This window comes from Mus pahari, chromosome 21 (assembly GCF_900095145.1).
Source record: "Mus pahari chromosome 21, PAHARI_EIJ_v1.1, whole genome shotgun sequence".
Taxonomy (NCBI): Eukaryota; Metazoa; Chordata; class Mammalia; order Rodentia; family Muridae; genus Mus; species Mus pahari.
In genome coordinates this window covers 22,938,954-22,959,304 of record NC_034610.1, presented here as the reverse complement: position 1 = coordinate 22,959,304, position 20,351 = coordinate 22,938,954, and the positions used below count along the sequence as shown (strand labels likewise).

General features: G+C 51.5%; 1 protein-coding gene across 8 annotated transcripts in view; it reads right to left on the bottom strand.

Moving 5' to 3' along the window:
• Anks1a (ankyrin repeat and sterile alpha motif domain containing 1A) overlaps nucleotides 1–20,351 on the bottom strand; it is a 157,313-nt gene that overhangs the window by 84,823 nt on the left and 52,139 nt on the right. For 5 of the 8 annotated variants that reach the window (XM_029533179.1, XM_029533178.1, XM_029533181.1 and 2 more), the window contains exons 2-4: nucleotides 8,682–8,762; nucleotides 6,948–7,104; nucleotides 5,188–5,250 (exon numbers count right to left, since the gene is read on the bottom strand). In XM_029533179.1, the coding sequence (XP_029389039.1) occupies nucleotides 5,188–5,250; nucleotides 6,948–7,104; nucleotides 8,682–8,762 (301 nt within the window). The remainder of the gene's footprint in view (nucleotides 1–5,187; nucleotides 5,251–6,947; nucleotides 7,105–8,681; nucleotides 8,763–20,351) is intronic. The other 3 variants (XM_029533180.1, XM_021221269.2, XM_021221265.2) reach the window with 1 other exon arrangement.

Below are 20,351 nucleotides of genomic sequence, written 5' to 3'. Positions count from 1 at the left end.
GTGGCCGCCAGCACAGTCAGCCAGAGCAGCCACGAGACTCGGCCTTCCGTGGCCGCCAGCACAGTCAGCCAGAGCAGCCACGAGACTCGGCCTTCTGTGGCCTCTGCAGGCCCAGAGGAGGAACCTGGAGGTCTGGAGGAAGGGCAAACTGCACAGAAAACAAACTGGTGGGGCTGCCCAGTGGTCACGTCCATCTACCAAGCAAGGGCCCAAGGCCCCTGTGCAAACCTCACATACACACGTGTCACCTCACATCCTGAGACAAACCAGCTCTGTCAACTGAGCTGGTGGGAGCTTTCTGGAGAGTGCAACCCAAAGATGGTTACAAGGAGTCTCTGAGTTTTCTACCTCAATCTGTGCAAGAAGTCAGCTGACTCTCATTAAAACTCCATCCACTAAAACTGGTTGACTATGAAGCAAACCATTACAGCCATGGTGCCTCCCAATGTCCAGAATTCTCTCTCCTAGGCTTTGTAAAACATAGGACTCAGGAACTGAAAAAAAATCATAAAGTTGCAAAAACTAAAGTGTCCATCGAGAAAGGGAGAGAGGGGAGACAGATATAAAGAACACGCTGGAAATATGGTTCAGTGGCAGAACACATGGTAGCACACAAGAGGCCCTGGGTTTAGTCCGCAGTGTATCCTAGCAAAGCAAGGAAGCAGAAAGACACAGAGGTGAGCTTAGGTTTTTGGTTTGTTTTCACTGGCCTGCTGGTTCTTACCAGAATGAAGACAGCTGGCCAAAACTGTGCTGCTGGGCACAGTCTTGGTCAGCACTGGCACATGGCCTGCCTGGTGCTCAACACCATCTGACCACACCTCACTGGCACAGTGCGCAAGCCTCTGAGAACATATTGATTTTGCTAGACATGGGCTGGTGGTTAGCTTTCTTGAGTTGTCTGTGGTGACCACAACACCATGGCTGAGCACTGGCCACCACACGATCTCCAGTTTCCTCTTGGAGCCAACAGCTGTCTGGTTAAGGAGTTCTCTGATTCTTGGGTCCTCAAGAGGGGCAGTAAACCCATAGTGAGGCACAGATAGGGATCACCAGCTATGGACATCCCTCCCTTTCTTCCCTTCTGAACAACTCTGTGGCAACCGCTTACTGAGATTCTGAACTGGGGGAAGGCCATGTGGTCCAAGCCAGCCTTGAACTTGATACAAAAGTCTTTCACAAATCCTCCATTCCTACTTGCTGAGAGTAAATCTTCTCTGCTATACTCAGTATGTCTAAGGAAAACAGACTATTCCTCTCTGCAGGCTCCACTGAACTCCATATATATGATTCACAAATATATGAATTCACCAGTGAGCAGAAAAAAAAAAATCATACAGAAACATGTCCACAGTCATCTTCTCTTGAACCCGTCGAGAGTATCCGGTTACAGTCAGGCCCAGGCATGCCCCATGGACAGAGGCCCTTGTGAAGGAGCCAGAGCTATAGCTCTCTGCACTGTGGTGCAGGTTCTAGAATCATCAGCGGGAAGAATGGCAAAACTGTGTCTAAAGTTAAGATGCCAGGAAAGAGAAGCCTGACCCTGGATGGCAAGGAAGAGATCGGCCCCCTCCTGCAGTGCAGAACGTGGACCAAAGTGCACAGTGTAGACAGACACACCAGTCCAACAGAAGAAACTATAACCAGCAGCCCAAGAACAGGTGATGGGCAGTAATTAGTTTCATTTGTTATTAGGAAAAACATAGAAATAAGAAGGAAGGGCCATCTGTTCAGGTAACAGAGTGAGGGCTCTCTCCAGGTAGAAGGCTGGCTCAGACCAGTACATGTCAGACAGACTCATTTAGGAACTATGTAGGGCTTAAAAATAATTGGCAACTTGCCCAACTTCAGCTTTGTCCAGGAAAGCTGTTAAAGAGTCTAAAAGCACATGGTAGAACACATCTATAATCCCAGCAGTCAAGAGTCTGAGGTAGGAGGATGGAGTTCAAGGCCAGCCTGGACTTCACAGCTGGAACTTATCTCAACACAGGGGCTGGGGCATTTTACTCAGCGGCAGATGCTTGCCTAGCAGATTCCTGAGATGCACCTTCAGTCCCATCCCCCTCCAGAAGGAAGCCACTGTCATCAAGGAGACAGCCACATGCTCACAAAGTGTCACTTCTATGGCATTCTTATCCCATGCATGCAGCCTGAACTTAACCATGAGAGCAACAGTGTCATGACTGGTGGGTGGTAAGAATGTCAGATGGGGAGGAAGGGGAGTCAGAAAGGTGGGAGGGAAGGAGGAGGAAGGGGAAGGAGAAAGGGAAAGAAATGAGTGACTGGGCTGGAAAGATGGCTCAGCAGTTAAGAGCACGGACTACTCTTCCACAGGTCCTGAGTTCAGTTCCCAGCAACCGCATGGTGGCTCACAACCATCTGTAATGGGATCTGATGCCCTCTTCTGGTGTGTCTGAAGACAGCAATAGTATACTCATATAAATAAAATAAATATATATATATTTTTAAATAAAAGAAATGAATGACTACCCACTATGAGGACAAGTGGCAAACACGAACATGGGCTATGAATTAGGAAATACTAGCCATCAACCTTTAATTTTCTGAATTTAGTGACTGCATCACTCAGGTCTCTAAGCTGTTTTCAGACAAGGTCCTATGATACTCCCTGGCTAGCCTGCACTCACCAGGAAGCCTAGGCTAGCCTCAGGCTTTGAGGAATTCTTCGGCCTCAGCCTGCAGACCAGGATTACAGGTGAGTCCCACAATGCTCACTTCTCTAAGGGAATGTCTTTGTTCTCTAATTTCCATTGAAAAACTGATTAATACTATATCTAAGTTTTTAGAGCCAAGACATCAAACAGCTTAATCTCAAATACATCGCAAGCCATGACCACAGCTGCATACGGAGAGAGAAAAGCAGAGGGCAGAAGGTTCCCGGCTGTGCACAAGAAGAGCACACTGCAGCCCACAGCCTTGGCTGTGCAAGCTGAAATCCCCTTCAATGGCTGCTGGTGCTTCTGATGCAGTCAGGTCAAATTCAAGGTTCTTCCAGCTCTGGGACATGAATGGTCAGAAAGACTGGTCTACTCTACAACAAGTTTGACTGTACTGTTGCTTTGTGACAGGGTGAGCAGAAGTTGTTCTACAGCAGGGGGTGTGCGGTTCCCACACTCCCACTGTACCCATGGCTGATTTTCATTTTTCCAGGCTTATGCTGACTGGTTGAAAGGAAAGGTGTTGAAAGAGAACAGGAGAGCTTGGGAGATCCAAATGTCCCGCCTGAGACTTCTAAGCTTGTACCTGAGCCAGGTGGGATGTAGCATTCACACACGCTTTAGTAAAGCAATTCCTAGCTATGTATGAGCCAGGCTGGTCAAACCCCACTCAGTCAGGACAAAATCTAGGCCTGTGAGACCAAGTTGACTCCAGAAGGGTCCACAGCCTCAGTGCACACAGCCTGGCCCTTGGGGCTGTCTGCATCCCTCAAGGGAAGTAAGCACAGGACAGCACCAGGCAGGAGTGGCCCCTGAGCTGCACTCTCACTTCTCTGCCCTTGAAATCAAAGACAGGGAAAATACTTTCAAGAACCAAAGGCCCAGCCTTTAGTCCAAGCGTTAAAAACCAATTTGGCCCCACCAAAGTCCGAGCACACTGGGCTGCTTTCTACACACCCAGCAGCCCTGGAAACCGATTTCACGGTGCCTCTTCAGAAGAGCGCAGGTACTTCAGGTCATCACAACCCACTGTTACCCATTCCCTTTATGAATGCAACTTCAAAACAATCCAGTAGGGAAGCTGGTAACATCCCAGCTTAGAGGAAACCAAGGCTCAGAGAGGACATGGCTTACTTGGGCTGGCAGCTTGGCTGGCAAGTCTCCACTCTCAGCTCAGTCATCTCACACTGCTCTACCAGTTACCGTGTTCTCCAAGGCCTCTGAAACCAGCCCAGGAGACACACAAAGCAATGGCGTCCCTGTCAAGTGCAAACAATAGAAGCCCCGTGTGTTTCCTTTGCCCAGGACGGCTGCATTCTGAGCAAGCACAGAACATGTACCAGGACAACTGGTGTCTAAGCCAGAGAGCAGCTTCAGAGCTGGGAAGGCAGCTCGGCTGGGACAGCCTGGCTGCAAACACAGGGGTGAAAGCTGGGATCTCCAGCATCCATGACTAAGGCAGTACATGGCAGTGAGCACTCCAGCACTAGGGAGAGGAGTCATGGGGACTCAATGCCAGCCTGTCTAGCCAATCAGCAAGCTCCAGCTTCAGTGAGAGTCCCACCTCAAAAATTACGGATCGAGAGGGATTGGGGAAGACGTTAAACATTGACCACTGGCCTTCTCCCTGCATATACACACACACCACTCATACACATGGACGTGGGGGAGCAGAGACAGACAGACAGGAAGGCAGACAGAAGGGAGAGACAGGGACAAAGAGGGAGAAAAGCATGTACATGCACATCAGCCTAAACTTCATCCGAGTAAAACGCAGAGATATCAAGAAGCCACACCCACCAACTACTAACCCCGCCTCTTTATAGAGACTCCTGGTGAGACAGTGGCTGGCCAGGTAGGTCCAGCAAAGCACTGCTGCCCTGTCACCAGGCCGGCGCTCTGCAGCTCCTGTTTAAGAGCCCTCCAGGGCCAACAGAGCAGAAAGAGAAGAGATGCTGGAGACTGGCCTGGCCAGGAAGCACCTGGAGAGAGCACACACCCAGGAAGAGAGGGCCACAGCAGCAGCCGCTTTTGAGAGAACTGCACAAGGTCCCCCATGTCCCCACATCACCACCATAGCTACGGAAACCTGGAATGCAAGAGCCTACTTCCAAAGACACCTGGAGAGCAGAGGAAAGGAGAAGCAGCAACGCCCTAACCCCTTAGTCGTTTCCTGTGCTTACTGAAGTGCCGGTTGACTTGTTTGATGTCCTCTTAGGACTGCACAAGGTGTAAACATACGGTCAGCTCACAGTGTGGTTCTACTTCCTACTCTTGCTGCGTCAGATGGTTCCAACCTTTCCGGGATTGCACAGTTTTAAAGCTAAGGCCTTGGCCCACGATGTTGTGGTTTCCCTAGACAAGCCAAAAGCAGATGGGCTGAAGCAGGCGAAGCAGGCAGTTTGAGGGTGATGAAGAGGAGCCCAGGGAGAAGGACAGAGGCCCACAGTGGACGGGCAGCATGGAGAGACGCAGGACAATGTGGAGGTCCTGGCCGTGAGGTACACACCTTGGCATTGATATAAGGGTCAAAGGGGCCGTACTTTTTGAGTTCTTTGATCTCAAGAGCATTCTACAAAAAGGAGAGGAAAAGACAAAGTGGTGACAAAGCGGACGAAATATCTCAAAGCAATACTAGCCCTGGCGCCCGATACTAGGACACCCCAGATCCGAGCTCGGGCAGCTGACAGAGCAAGCTAGCGGGAGCAGCTCCAAGGAGGCTAGTCGTATCCACATGTCCTCTGGAGCCATTAGTGGCTTCAAAGCCAATGCGGTGCTCACAGCTGCCTGGACCCAATGTGCTCTTTCGAGTTCTTTGGACATCCTGCCCAGCCGCTGCCTACAGTGTTCAAGCACTGGGCCGTCACCCTCCTATCCTGGGCTACTCCAGGCTAGAGGCAGCTGTGAACAAGACAAGCTAGCGCACCCAAGTGGCTCAAAACCCCAAGCAGCCATGTCTCAAGGCAAAAGTGGGTGAAGACAGGGTTAGACATGATGGCTGAAATGGCTGAGGTGAGGGTTTCAGCAGGTGGCCATTTTCCAACACTGAAGAGTATTAGTTCCAGGCAAGCTTCTCCATGTGCTTCTTCCAGAGAGAAGGCTGCAGCTTCCATCAGGAGAATCACACTTAGGCTCTAAGAAGGCAAGTCTAAGACCACTACCAGCCCAGCACACAGGCATCCTCGCTGCTCACCTACCTGGAAGCCCACCCGTGCAGGAATACAGGACTGACTGACCACTGCCTACACCCAGTCTGGGACCCAGGTGGTTTCCCTCTGGTAGCTCAGTGGAAACCTGTGTGGGCCTTGCTGGTGAGTGGACTTGCCAGGTGGTGTCCCAAGTTCTGAGGATGAACCTCATCTACTCTACAGAGGAACAGCCCCCTGGGCTGTGTCCTGAGGGGGACAGCCCTGCACTCACTCAGCAGCAGCTTGGTGCAGCCAAAGCAGCAGGGCCAAAGACCGGATGTGGGCATCCCAGGAGCCTTTGTCACTGAGTACGTCTCCAGGGAACAGATACTATCCCAAGAGCCCTGAAGTGCAGAGGCCTTGTGAGGCTTGGGTGGTTTTCTTCTCTTTTTCCTTTTCAGCATATGCTTGCCCTCAGAGTGGTGTTGGAGGACACAGGAAGTGATCTCCGCACCACTGGATCGCTCTGACCTGCATCTGTAGGATTTTTTTTCAGCATCAGCACAAATTCTTTCAGCTCTGTGCATTGTGATGTCCGTAAAGTAACAGGATCGCTCACACAGCACTGACTAATGCTGGCAAGCTGCGCTTGCTGCATGTTGATGGCATAAGCAGAAATTATAATTATGTAATCTCTCCAGTTTGAAACTAACTACATAATTTTGAAAGATTTGCATCAACTTTTATACTGTGAGTCTCTCTCTCTCTCTCTCTGTGTGTGTGTGTGTGTGCGCACACGTGTGTATGAAATTTTAGTACAAATCTGCGTCGGTCAACTGCACAAAAATGTATTCTCCTGTTGAACAAGGTGTGCACACCTTTAATCCCAGCACTCGGGAGGCAGAGGCAGGCGGATTTCTGAGTTTGAGGCCAGCCTGGTCTACAGAGTGAGTTCCAGGACAGCCAGGGCTACACAGAGAAACCCTGTCTTGAAAACGAAAAACAGACAAACAAGATGCAGCCTCCAGAACATGGCCCCCACTCGTCCTGATGAGGGAGGGAGGCCCTGTCTAGGGAGCAGAGGAAGCCCAAGTGCACGAGGCCAGGGCGTGCAGAGGGAGGACGCTCGCACTCTCCCGACCTGTTCGTTGACTCTGGTGTGCGAGGGCCCTTGCTGGATGAGCAGACGGACTATCTGGGCGTCTCCTTTCCAGGCCGCCAAGTGCAGCGGGTAGCAGCCTTTCGAGTCAGCAACATTGGTCAGCGCATCGTTCCTCAGAAGAACTTCGACCACATCCCTAGAAAGCAAAAGCCATCCACGAGCTTGTGGGTCTTCCATGTGTGTACCGCAAACTGCTTTCTGACCCCGCCTCTTGACGGCAAGCCTCCTCTGAGGTCCCTGCCTGGGCTTCTCTCTCTAATGCCCACAGCTAGCATGTGGCTGCTGGGTGACTGACTCACCGTGACCATCAATGTCCTATAACTTTGAAAATGTCTGGGCCCCTTGTCTGAACTGTGCATTACTCCCTACCTTGGGATACTTATTTAGCATGCAGGGGTAGAATTTACATAAAGGCGGTTACACCAGACAGGTGATGTCCCTTTGCTACCTACTCCAATGCCTTGGGTGTGGGAGCTGAAAGAGGACAGAGCAAAATCAATGTCACAGACGTGAGTCAGCCACACAGAGGGTCGACTCAAAGCTTTCTCCCCGTGACACTGCTAAGGAAGCAGACACACACGTGTAATTCTCCCCAGGCACACAAGCCAGTGAAAACCCGCCCTGTGGACACAGACAGGCCCTGGGGAGGAGCCTGGTTAACAAACTTAAGTTGAAGGTTCACATTAATTCAGACTTTCCGGACTACTTGAGAGGGTTCTCAACGTTTTTGTTTTGTTTGGTTGGCTTTTGTTTTTGTTGTTGTTGTTTTTTACTTTGTGTGCACATACACATGTACACATTCGGAAGTCAGAAGATAATCTTTGGAAGCCATTTCTCTACATCTACCATGTTGGCCTGAGGGATCAAACTCAGGTCATGTGGAATACATCAAGTGCTCTATCTGCTGACCCACCATCCTGGCCCTGGGTTTTACCTCTAGGGTTGTCTTAGAAAAGACACAGTGTCCATGCTCTGAACTGAGAAACGGTCAACACTGGAGCAGACACATGTGGGCCCTGCATGGGGGCCATCAGCTTGGCCACAAACCAGACAAGTAACAGACTCCCGCAAGGTGGGGTGGGCCTGCTCCTTGCTTATTACAATGTAAAATGAGGGGTTCATGGCTCTGGCTCACTAGGCCACACCCGTGCAGCTCTTTCCGCCCCCGGACTCTGCTTCCCACTCTCCACACTATCTTTCCTGTCCCCCTGGTTTCTGTTCTTCTGCATCTGGGCAAACCCACTTCGTGCCCCATGACTTCTGCCTGCGCTGTGCTGAGCCTCGGGCATCGGTCCACTGATAACTCCCTGCTCCCGGAGCCCAGCTTCTTCAGGAAACTCTCACACCACCTTCCCACTCAAGTTCTGATGGCCTCCTCAGACTTAAGAGGCCTTCCTTCCCCTGGGTTCACCGGGTGGACACCGTGCGGTGCCAGGTCTGTGTGCTCTGCTGTCCTGAGCGGGCTCATTACAGTCCCAGCATGGTGTGTGTGATGCTGGAGCCCTCTACAGGAAGGGCCTCCAGGAGAGAAGGTGAAATTCACTTCTGTCTAAGACCTTTCTGGGGCTGGGGGTAGAAATGAAGCATTACGGTTCACAGAAGAGAAACCTGGCCTCTCTCTGTGGGCAGTGCCCGCCTAGGCAGCCTCATAGGAGATGGAGACTCCTGAGCTGGGCTCTGCAGGGTGGGCAGGGAGGAGCCCCTGGTACTTACCTGTGGCCATTCAAAGCAGCGTGGTGTAGCGGCGTGTAGCCAGTGCTATCTACGCAGTTCACGTTCGGCCCTCTCCACATGCTGAAAGGACAGAGAGAGAGATTTTAAAGGCTGAAGTCACAGCAAGGTCAGAGACGGCTGCCATACGGTGTAGTAAATAACCAAGCCAGAGGCTTCCGAAGACAGCGGTGCACACCACCTAGAGGAGACACGAGCCTATGCGAAGGCCACACTGTCACCCGGGGGCCAGGCCCGCCTGGGCCGCATCATTTACTCAGTTTGGAACTTAGCCCTCTGAATACTCCCAACCAACCCAGATGTCACCCACACAGCCCCAAAGCAAACCGCCCAGCCAGGCATGGGTGCGAGCACTGCCCTGTTCTGACGAGTGAAGCCAGGAGCTACCTCAGCACTGAGCACAGACCAACGCAGCGCCTGACTGTCAAAAGCGCACTGGGACACACAGGGCTGAGACACAAGCCAGGCTGAGCCCTCTTCCTCCAAAACCACAGTTGGTTTAAGGGAAGAGTGGATCCGCAGTGACGGGCTCAACTACTGTGGCCTGAAACAGGTCTGAAGATGCACCTCTGCTGGACATGCACAGCCCTTTGTCCTAGCATTGCAACCCAAACAATACAGTCTGAAATCTGGTTGCATAAGGCCAAGCATAGTGACGCATGCCTTTGACCCCAATATTTAGGCAGAGGCAGAGAGGCAGAGAGGCAGAGAGGCAGAGAGGCAGAGAGGCAGAGAGGCAGAGAGGCAGAGGCAGGTGGATATCCTGAGTTCAAAGCTAGCTTGGTCTATATGGTGAGTCCCAGGACAGCCAGGGCTACGTAAGAGACTCTGTCACAAAAGCAGAAGAAAACAACAGAAACAAAGGTCTGTTTGCACACCAGACACACTGTATTAATATGAGCAATTAAGAGGTGGTTACCAACACCTGGGAGCATGTGCAGACAGCATCCAGTTAATACATATCATTTTCCATGAGAGATTCCTGAGTCAGTCTCTGTGGACACTGGAAAACCAGTCCATCTTATCCATGGTGTCTTCGTACACTGACAAAATCTATAGCTAGCGGGTCTGATCCCCCAAGAGAAACACCATAATAGGGAAACATTCAACTTGCAAAGCCCTAATTCCGACTTTCACGGAATTAGAGGCAGCCTTGGCCGTCTCTGATCCCGCCAGCACTGGCAGTTGGAGGTGCGCACCCTATCTTAAAACCTTTAAAAACATTTAACTTTTTATGGCTTTAGGGATCAAGCCCAGAGTCTCAGTCAAGCTGTCATTGAGCTATATCCCGCTCTTTCGTCTTTAAAGTGTTATCAGGAATAGTTGTTTGATTAAAATGCATTTTCTGCAGCTATAAAAATAACCAGCTTTCATGCCCGATGACTTAAACACATGGTTGCTACAGCTTCTATATTAAGCTGCTCTCGTTCTTGGGGTGACCTTATCTGTTGCCACCTGTGAGAACCTGGCTGGTACACACCGTGTGGCTGTGTCTACTCAGAAGCCAACACTTGAATTTTCACGTCTATGTCTGTGAGGCCCGTCCAAAGGTTCTGTCTTTCAGTGCCATGGTAACTGGGCAATCTCAGCGCTGCCTACTCGCTATCATCAGCAGATCACATTCTGGTTGTCTTAGAGTTGTTTTATGTGTATGGGTATCTTGCCTGCATGGATCTAGGAAGGCCCATGTGTCTGGTGCCTGCCTACTCACAGAGTATCAAGTTCCGTGGAACTGAAGTGATGGTGGTTGTGAGATACCACATGTATCTAGGAACTGAACACAGGTTCTCTGTAGGAGCATCTGATGTTCTTAACTAGCGAGCACCTCTGTATTCTATCGTTATGTGGGACTCAGGACTCCACAGTGTAACAGTGTAGGTGCAGAGCCGTCAAGCCTGGGTACGGCTTGCAGTAGTGTGGCTACCAGAACACTTTGGAAACAAGCCCCATTATAACTACAGCACCGCAGAGCAGTTCATCACCCTACCACCCGGCTCCGAATAAGGCAGAGAAGAGACCATACAAGCATCAAAAACAACCAAAATCATAAATACAGTAGGTTTTGTTGAGAAAGAACCTGTAAGAAGCAATGATCAGGACAGTGGACTGGCAGCTGAGTTCATTTCATCCTCTGCCTGAACCTTTAAACCATCCTGAACTGAATTGGAGGTCGGGGCATGTGCGCCACAGCCCACCTGCAGAGGTCAGAGGACATTGGAGGTCGGGGCATGTGCGCCACAGCCCATCTGCAGAGGTCAGAGGACAAGTTGTAGGGATGCTTCTCTCCTTGGGCTCGGGAACAAGCACCGTCTTTGCTCTGCCACCCCACCGCCCCCACCCCCCACCCCAAACACCCTGAAGGCTAATGAAGTGACAGGACAGAAGCCTTCATACCTCACAAATCAACCCAGCCCTATAGAGTAAGGACCAACCTCACCACCGAAGTACCCAATTGACACTCTTTTCTTTCTCCTTTGCTTTCTTGTTTTGGGGTGGGGTAGGGGCTGTCATTATGCATCCAGGATGGCCTTAAGCTCACAGTCCCGCCGCCACCCCCCAAGCACTAAGTTACATGAACAGTCACGTTTGGCTTTCTGAGAAATTCATGGAGGGAGCAACAGTGGCCAACCTTCCATGTTGGCTAGATGGGCTGGCCAGCAAGTCCCCGTGAGCTGCCTGCCAATTCTCCCCACTGGGATTATAATATGTGTCACCACGCCCAGCTTCTGTGTGAGCGCTGGGTACTGAATACAGGGCCTCATGATTGCACAGCCAAACATTTTACTGCTCTGAGCCGTCTCCTTAGCCCCTTTATGAGCTAGTCCTGAAAGGCAGAAAGTTGACACAGCTAAAAAGACGGCAGGGTATACCTGTTGTCTGACTTTCTGCCTATCAGATCAACAGAGAAGAATGAGATTATCACGTGTTTGTGAAGGCAAACACACCACCACTGTGGTGGTCTGAATATGCTAGGCCCAGGGAGTGGCACTGTTAGGAGGTGTGGCCTTGTTGGAGTAGGTGTGTCACTGGGGGGTGTGGACTTTAAGACCCTCATCCTAGATGCCAGGAAGCCAGTCTTCTCCTAGCAGTCTTCGGATGAAGATGGAGAACTCTCAGCTCCTCCTGCACCATGCCTGCCTGGATGCTGCCATGCTCCTGCCTTGATAATAATGGACTGAACTTCTGAAGCTGTAAGCCAGCCCCAATTAAACTGTTATCTATAAGAGTTGCCTTGGTCATAGTGTCTGCTCACAGCAGTAAAACCCTAAGTAGGACAACTGGTATAAGTTTAAGTTAGTAAGGTCTTTTGGGAAGACAATCTGGCAGCATTCATCAAAACCAAAAATAGCGTTCACTTTGAGCCGGCAACTCCACTCCAGGCAACCGTCCAACGGAAACATTTGCACATGTGCAGAGGAGGAGTCTACATGCCCAAGCACAGCGTAGGCAAGCAGTGGGGATGCCAGTACATCCACCCACAAAACGAAATACCTCACAGCCAGTAACGATGGAGAGAGGAAAGCTGGGCCCCTATGCTCCGACATGAGCGCAGTGAGCTGAAAGCATGTGAGAGGTGGACCTCACCGAAATATGCTCTGAGAGTGTGTGAGGACAGACAAGTGCTCACCAGGAACTTAGTGGTGACCTGGAGACACTGCAGAGTGCTGAGCACTGCTTCCATGCCTCCAGTGACCAGCAGTGACCATGGCACTCAGAACCAAGGCAGCCACACTGTGTTCTCACGGCACGGCTTGACAGGAAGAAGGGACACAGGGAGGCAGAGGTGCTCCTGACAGGCTGCTGGGTGCCTGAGCAGTCATGGAAACAGCCCGCAGAGGAGGACCCGAGGTGAGGGAGAAAGCGCCTGCACGCTGCACCTGAGACAACACTAACGTAAACAGGAGGATGCAGCTGACTGTGAAGAAACAAACCAATCTAAAGGCGGGCAAAGGACACGAAATATGTCTTTACAGATAGAGCCTCACACCGCTCAGAGTGACCTGAATCCCTGATCACTCTGCTTCTGCCTCCCACCCCTTGAAGCTGGGATACCGGGCTATTTTATTCAAAACTTACAAATGGTCAACGAGTAGATGAAAAATGTCCTATGTCACTAAGTCTTAAGGAAATGCAAACCCAAACCTACTTGACTTTACTGCGTGTCTGTCAGAACAGTCTCTGCAAAAACGAGGAAAGGTAGGACTGTCAAGGACGTCAAGCACGGTCTCGACACTGCCGTTGGGAATGTGAACTCAGCCTCACAGAAAACAACACGGGTGTGCCATGATCCAGCAACCACTACCGTGTACGAGCATCTGCCCAGAGCAATGACCTGAGAGCGCTGAGCACATCCACACTTAGGGCTGTGTTATAGTAGCCAAGACCCAGAATCAGCAGGAGGGTCTTCTAACTGGTGAGCAGGAAAAGAAAGTAGAGTATTATTCACCCTTGAAAAGGAAGGGAAATCCCATCCTTCCCAACAGAATAAACGAATGTGGAGGACCGTTCACTGAATGCAATGTGCCAGGCACAAACACTGTACAGATTCACTCAGACAGGGTCTCAAGTGTTACTGGGAGGAGCTTTGGGAGTCCTTCCACAACACATACATTTCAAGACACTGGAACACGTGAACACCCACATGCTTCATGCTTGGCAGTTAAGTGAGTTATCAGGAAATGCAGAGCGTGAGACTGATGTGATCTGACACTGGAGCCATTCTGTCATTGACAAACAAGGTGAAGAAGGCCAGACAATAAGCCTGAAGCACACGCTGACCCAGTCCACCATACGGCCTGGACCCTCTGTTCCTCCCATTTCTAAACCCAGCTTGCCTAATTGTACTTGATGATAACAGGAGGACAGAAAGGAAGTGACGTGGAAAACCAAGGAGAGACAGGGCTCCCACAAGGGAGTCTAGTGTAAAGCAGCTCATGAGCATCCAAAAGCGAGTCACAAGCCAGGTCACTGAGAGACTGGAAGCAACAGTTAGGCAGCCCTTGGCACCCCTCCAGACGGCTTTTGGCTCTTACAGGAATGCCAGAGGGGAGATGGGAAGGAGCATGAAGCAGCCACACTAGCTCAGCAACCCGACAGGCGCTGGCTACCTCCTACTACACCAAGGGCAACAGCCCCCAGCGGCTCCCCGCTCCTTCAGGACTGCAGTGGTGATTACACCAGCATCACACTCCCTCAAAACCCCAGCAGTCGACGAGGACATGGTGCACCCCCAGCCTCCCCAGCCATTTTTCTCTGACCTAGAGATTTTGGGGTCCAAGGAACAGACCAAGCAAATGAACTCCACTACGGGAAGGAGATCTATGATCTCCCTGTTTGGATTTTAGCTCTGGACAGGATGACAGCCACATCCTCTCCACCCAACGCTCTTCCTTTTTGGCAGCTCAAGAAAAGAGCTATTTACAAATCCTGGTCTTCCTCCCTGCGGCTGTCCTCAAGCAGCGAATCCCGAAGGCTGCTCACCCACAAACACAGCAAGTCTAATGAAGGTGGGGGCGGAGCTCCAAGACAGTCCAGAACATTCCTATACAAAGTTTCGGGAGGTTCTGCAGAGCCGCACTTCCTATCCTGCCCAGCAGGGTAACCCTAAGATGACTCTCGGCAGTCCTGGAGCAGTGCAGCATCTTAGCCTCCTTGGGACAGCTTTGGGCCTAGGTTCAGGGTGTAGGCTCTGTCCACAGCAGCTGCCCCACCACATGGCGGGCATACTATCTGAACCATTGCTCGCACGATAGCTTCAAGGCTCCATCACTCAACATTTCCAGAAGCTTGAGCCAGATTCACACCCTACTGTGTATCAAAGCCGTTTGCTGTTGAAGCAGCCTTGTTCTACGCCTTGGAAGCACCTACATTTAGACAGGGCTTCTAAAAACCTTGAAGATGGTAAGGGAGTACAGGAAGGCGTGGACCATCTCTGGCTCTGAACCTCACCTCGAAGCTTCTTCGTCCTTGTTTCCCACAGCACAGTCACACCTGCAGGCTGAGCTGGGTCTGCAGGACAAATGAGTAGACCATGTGACACAACACATCACATTTGGTGAGTGAGGTCTGCCCAGCAGGTCCTGGTCAGGGGGCTGCTCACACGTGTTAACATGTGAAGTGTGGCCCTGCACAGAAGGCATGCTAAGAGCTGGAAAGGTCCTGATTAGTCTTCACTTAGTGTGAACATGAGTGCATGCACGCACAGGCTCACACACTTGGATATGCACATGGAGACCAGAGCTACACAGCAGGCCTCCCTCTCTTGCTCTTCATATGGACTGGACCAGGGACTCAGGGGTTCAGTTGGGCTGGCTGGCCAGTGAGTACCTGGGCCCATCTGCCTCCGCACCCCCAGTCCCAGGTGTGCACCACCACTCCCGGATGTGATGCCGGGCGGGGACCGGAACTCAGGGCCCTGTGCTTGCACGCAAGGGTTTTACCCCCTGGGCCATCTTCCTAGAGGAAGCCTTCATCTCCAAGGGGAGGATCCTGCCCCATGGCCCACTTGGCCTTCCACAGCCAGCAGGAAGCTGCCAGATTAGGTTTTGGAGACTCAATGACTCCACAGTCAGGAGCTGCAGATCTGGGGTTTTTCTGCCCTGTACCATGATACGGAGTATCCCTGACAAACTCTCCTAGCCTCTGCACAGTGTCCAGTCAGCTTCTTAGCCTCAGACGTACAGAGTTACAGTGACAGACGGGGTACTGGGCATCGAGGGAAGCTTGGGTATGGGAAGACAGCACTAAACACAGGAGCGACTCCTGAGGTGACATCACTCCCAGCTGGACCTCTCCAGGAGACACATCACTCTCAATGCTCAAACCATACAGCACTTTCAGACACCCAAGATCTCCAACTTGACCCCCATGCCTTCTCAGGAAGAACACTGGAGGACGCGCTGCTCTACAGAACACGTGGGCGGTGAGAAAAGGGAAGATGGGTGGCCAGGAAAGCAGGCCCAGCGACTCAGCCTGCCAGGGAATATCTGCAGGACACAGTGACATCAATCTGTCTGGGACGCAGGGAAACTCTTAAGGGATTTAACAAGTATAGCCGCAGTTTTAGAAGTAAATTCAGAAGACCAAGAGGTCATTAATAAGTTATATGAGAAGGGGAAATGGGATTGTTGTATCCTTTTTTTTAAAGATTTATTTATTTATTATATGTAAGTACACTGATGCTGTCTTCAGACACACCAGAAGAGGGCATCAATCTCATTACAGATGGTTGTAAGCCACCATGTGGTTGCCGGGATTTGAACTCGTGACCTCTGGAAGAGCAGTCAATGCTCTTAACTGCTGAGCCATCTCTCCAGCCCGGATTGCTGTATCCTAAGTGGTTTCGCAGATGAACTACTGTGACAGTGACGACACGATCCAACAGTGACCACCAGCGCAACTTCGGCAGGAACCAAGACTATGAAGTGAAGCCGAGCCTTAAGGATAGAGGATCAGACCAGAGTACCTCAGATTCTCAGAACCCATGCAAAAGCCAGGCATGGTGGCATGCACCTCTGATCCCAGGTGGGAGACAGGATCCCTGGGAGCCAGGCTCAGTGAGGGGACGGAGGGCCATGACAGCAGTGACTGCTACTGTAGGGAAAGGCAGCAGACACAGAGGACTGGCAGGCGGGCACTGTTCCGGACGGGAGCAGAGGACCCAGGACTTGCTACCTGCTTGGCTAGAGGAGCTTTAGTGAACTCTGAAATGTTAAGTCTGGTTGCGTGGGCAAGCAAGGCGGTGTGCCACATCACCCCTGCACACCTATACCCAGCACAGCGTGGGAGAGGAGGGGCCAAGGGCAGACCCACCCTACACCGACAGGCGGGCTCTGGGGCAATGGCCACCTAGAAACCCCTGGTGTTCCTTCCTCTCAGCACTGATTTGTACCACTGTGGTTAGGAGGTGAAGTGTGTGCCCTGCACCCTGCCTGCTGATGACAATGGGAAGGGAAGCTGTCACAACGCTGGGGCAGGAGACAGGGCACGCTGAGGAGCACAGCCGCAGGGCAAAAGAAGCCCCTGACTTCCCTATGGCGATCTATGAGGACCCAGAAATCAGCCGATTGTTTAAGCCACGCCTCCCATGGGTTTACGTCATTGTTTGCAACATCCATCTCTGATGTGACTGAACCTCTCTCAGCAATGTCACGACCCTCAAGCCTTCACAGTTTCTGACCCTCAGCTGCACGTCAGGCAAGTGCTCAACCTATAGAACGGTCTCCAGGGCTCAGGCACTAAGTGGGACTTCTCCCGAGGCTGTATTGTTCTCTGCATGCTTGAGACAGCATGCACTGTGCCATGGGGGTGGGGTGGGGGGAGAGTAACTGCTTTACTCTGAAAGTTTTATTTAAAGCGATACCAACCCTCCCCATGAAATAAGAAGCACACATCAGTGTGAGGCTGTCTGCTAAGGACCGTGGGTGCCATGGTAGCTGACTGGATCTCATTAGGACAGATGGGGACACAACGGTGATGGGGCAGCAGCACCTTCAAGAGATGCTTCACAAGATTCTGTATTTCCTAAACAGCCTGTTCTCCCCTGCCTCTCCCGCCACACCCCATCAGCCCTGTCCAAGGTCAGGTAGGTGAACTACCTGTGATGCCTCCCCAGGTCTCTGTAAAGAGCAGGGCCGTTGTGCTCGGCCACGCTCAAGCCATCTCAGCTCAGAGCTGTGTGTCTATCTGACTGCTTATCCCAGCAGACCACACACATCTGGGGCAGACACGGTGAGGTTTACCCACCATTGTACTCTCACTGCCAGGGAAGGGTTCTACCTAGCACCTTCCCACCTTAGTCACTTAAAGAACGAAGGCTAGGGAGATGGCTCAGTGGTTAAGGGCACTGGCTGTTCTTCCAGAGGATCAGGGTTCAACTCCCAGCACCCAAGTGGTGGCTCACAACTGTTTGTAACTCCAGTTCCAGGGAATCTGATGCCTTCGTCTGACCTCTGCAGGCACCTAGCACTGCATATGTTTGCACAGACATGCATGCAAAACACCATGTGAATAAAATATAAATACATGTTTCTTTTCTTTTCTTTTTTTGCTTTTTGGTTTTTTGTTGTTGTTGTTGGTTTTTTGTTTTGTTTTGTTTTGTTTTTTGAGACAATGTTTCTCTGTGTAACCTTGGCTGTCCTGGAACTCACTTTGTAGACCAGGCTGGCCTCAAACTCACAAATCCACCTGCTTCTGCTTCCCAAGTGCTGGGATTAAAGGCGTGGGCCACCACCGCCTGGCATAAATACATTTCAAAAAAGAAAAAGAATACAAAAAATTTAGGGCTGGAAAAGGGAGGAAGGCCTGAGTTAGGACCCTGCACCCATGTACAAAGCTAGAAGTGGCCTATAACCCCAGAACTGAGGGGGGGAGGAGAGGCAGCATTGCTGGGGCTTGTCGGCCACCAGCCAGGCTCAGGTCAGGGACAGACCTCAAGGGAATAAAGCACAGAGAGTGACAGGTCAGGAAACCAGAATCAGACGTCCTCCTCTGGCCTCTTACACAGGCAGACACACCGCTCCCCACACCGCTCCAGCACACGTACGTGCATTTGCACATACAGAGGTTTTAATGACGGACCGTCCTCCTCTAAGTTAATTATTGGTCAATAGTGCGGCACACATTTTCTTAACTGCTGGTGCAGTCTCGTGACACTGAGGAGCTCGCCACCAGGAGAAGTGGCCTCTCGAGTCAGGGGACTTGGGTCTCCCTGAGAGGTCTGACAATGATTGACTCTGAGCTGTCAGCAGTCCAGCGGGCTGATGCAGGAAGGACAGGTGACTGAGTCACCTGCTCAGGGTACAGACATTTATGCTTAGGTGATCATAAAGGCTCGCTCAGCCTGGCCTTCCTGCTCCAGAATGAAATGAACAGCACTCGTCTGAACTCCACATCATGGCGTGGGCCCACGCTCCTCCGTCTGGAAAGGGCAGCCCACACCAGGTGCTCACTACATTCTGCCAGTCCGCTTGCTTGAGTGTCTTATAAGGCTTTTGGAAACAAGGTCTCAAATAATCCAGGCTGGCCTCTACCCCAGCATGTAGCCAAGGATGGCCTTCAATTCCTGGTCCTCCTGCCTCAACCTCTGGCTCTCCCACTCTCTCTCCCACCGTCCCGTCTGGCTTCAGAGGGGGCCTTGTGGCCCTCTCCTGGCTGTCCTTGAAATCCCAGGCTTCAGTCTCCCTAGTAGCTGGGATGGAAGGTTCGCACCAGCAAGGCCGGCTGTTTCTGTGGTTCACCGTGTAAAACTCACCTCACAGGAACACTGTTGGAGAAGCCTAGGGAGTATGTGTGTGTGCGTGTGCGTGTGCGTGCGCGTGTGTGTGTGTGTGTGTGTGTGTGCGTGCATGCGTGTGTGTGTGTGTGTGTGTGTGTGTGTGTGTGGTGAGTAACTTACCCAGGGTCACAGAGGTTGGCAGGATGCCAGTGAGGTGAGTTCTAAAACCTCAGCCCCCACGCAGGGATCTGCTTGACCAATGGCTTTCCTCCTCCTCCTCCCTCCCCTCTTGCTCTTTTTGCTTCTCTCCAGGGTCACAGGAAAGCCACACAGAGTGCTGCCTGCGGGTGAGAGCCAGTGACCGGGGCACAGAATGGGTCCCAGAGAGAGATGAGGAGGTGGCTAACTGAAGACTCACTTATGTTTCCAGAAATCCAGTTAACTGACAGACTTAAGATAACGATAAAAAACAAACAAACAAACAAACAAGCCAACAATGCTGTACTGAAAACTACTGACCGATCTGTGTAACCTTCAGTTTATAAACTGTCCAGATTGGCGCACAAGACCAGTGTGTGCTGACGTGAAGCACTGGCTCTGCTACGTGAGAGAAGGCGTCCTGCCTCAGCGAGACACCGACCTCACCTTACACCAGGACGGACAGCACGCTGTTCAGCCTGACTGGCTCTGGGCGTGCGGTATGCAGTACTTTATAGTAAAACCCGCACTGTGCTCACCCCTCTGACTGGATTCTAGGTCTAGTTCGTCTTAAAGCCCCTCAGGCCTGCTCAGCTCAGGTTAAGGAAGACATCTGCTTAGTAACTCGATACCTGATCAAGTTTCTGCTCTCCGACCTGGGAGAGCTGTCTTCAGAATCCTGAGTCAGTGCCATCCTAACCCAGAGCCTTCTCTATGGAATTTCTGTCCACTTCTCCACCTCTGACAGGCTGTGAGCGGAGTGACGCCCTTGTCTCTATCCGTGTTCACCTCTGTAACAGAAACCAGCTCTATTCTAGAGAAGGAGGGCTTCCACTTATGAGAGTCAAGGGGTCTCTTATGGGAACATTTACTCCTCCACCGTTTTAAAGGCCCTATGGTCCCTGACGTCCAGCTCCTGGAGGGTGAGCACCAATCACTCCCTGACCCTGCATCATAAAGGTTACAAGAACACTTGCTCTGGAGAGCAGCTGCAAGGCAGGCAACCACTGGGGTCTGTGAGTTCAAAGGCTGCTGGGTTTGAGAACTGTCTGAGTCAGGGTTTCTATTCCTGCACAAACATCATGACCAAGAAGCAAGTTGGGGAGGAAAGGATTTATTCGGCTTACATTTCCATACTGCTGTTCATCACCAAAGGATGCAGGACTGGAACTCAAGCAGGTCAGGAAGCAGGAGCTGATGCAGAGGCCATGGACGGATGTTCTTTACTGGCTTGCTTC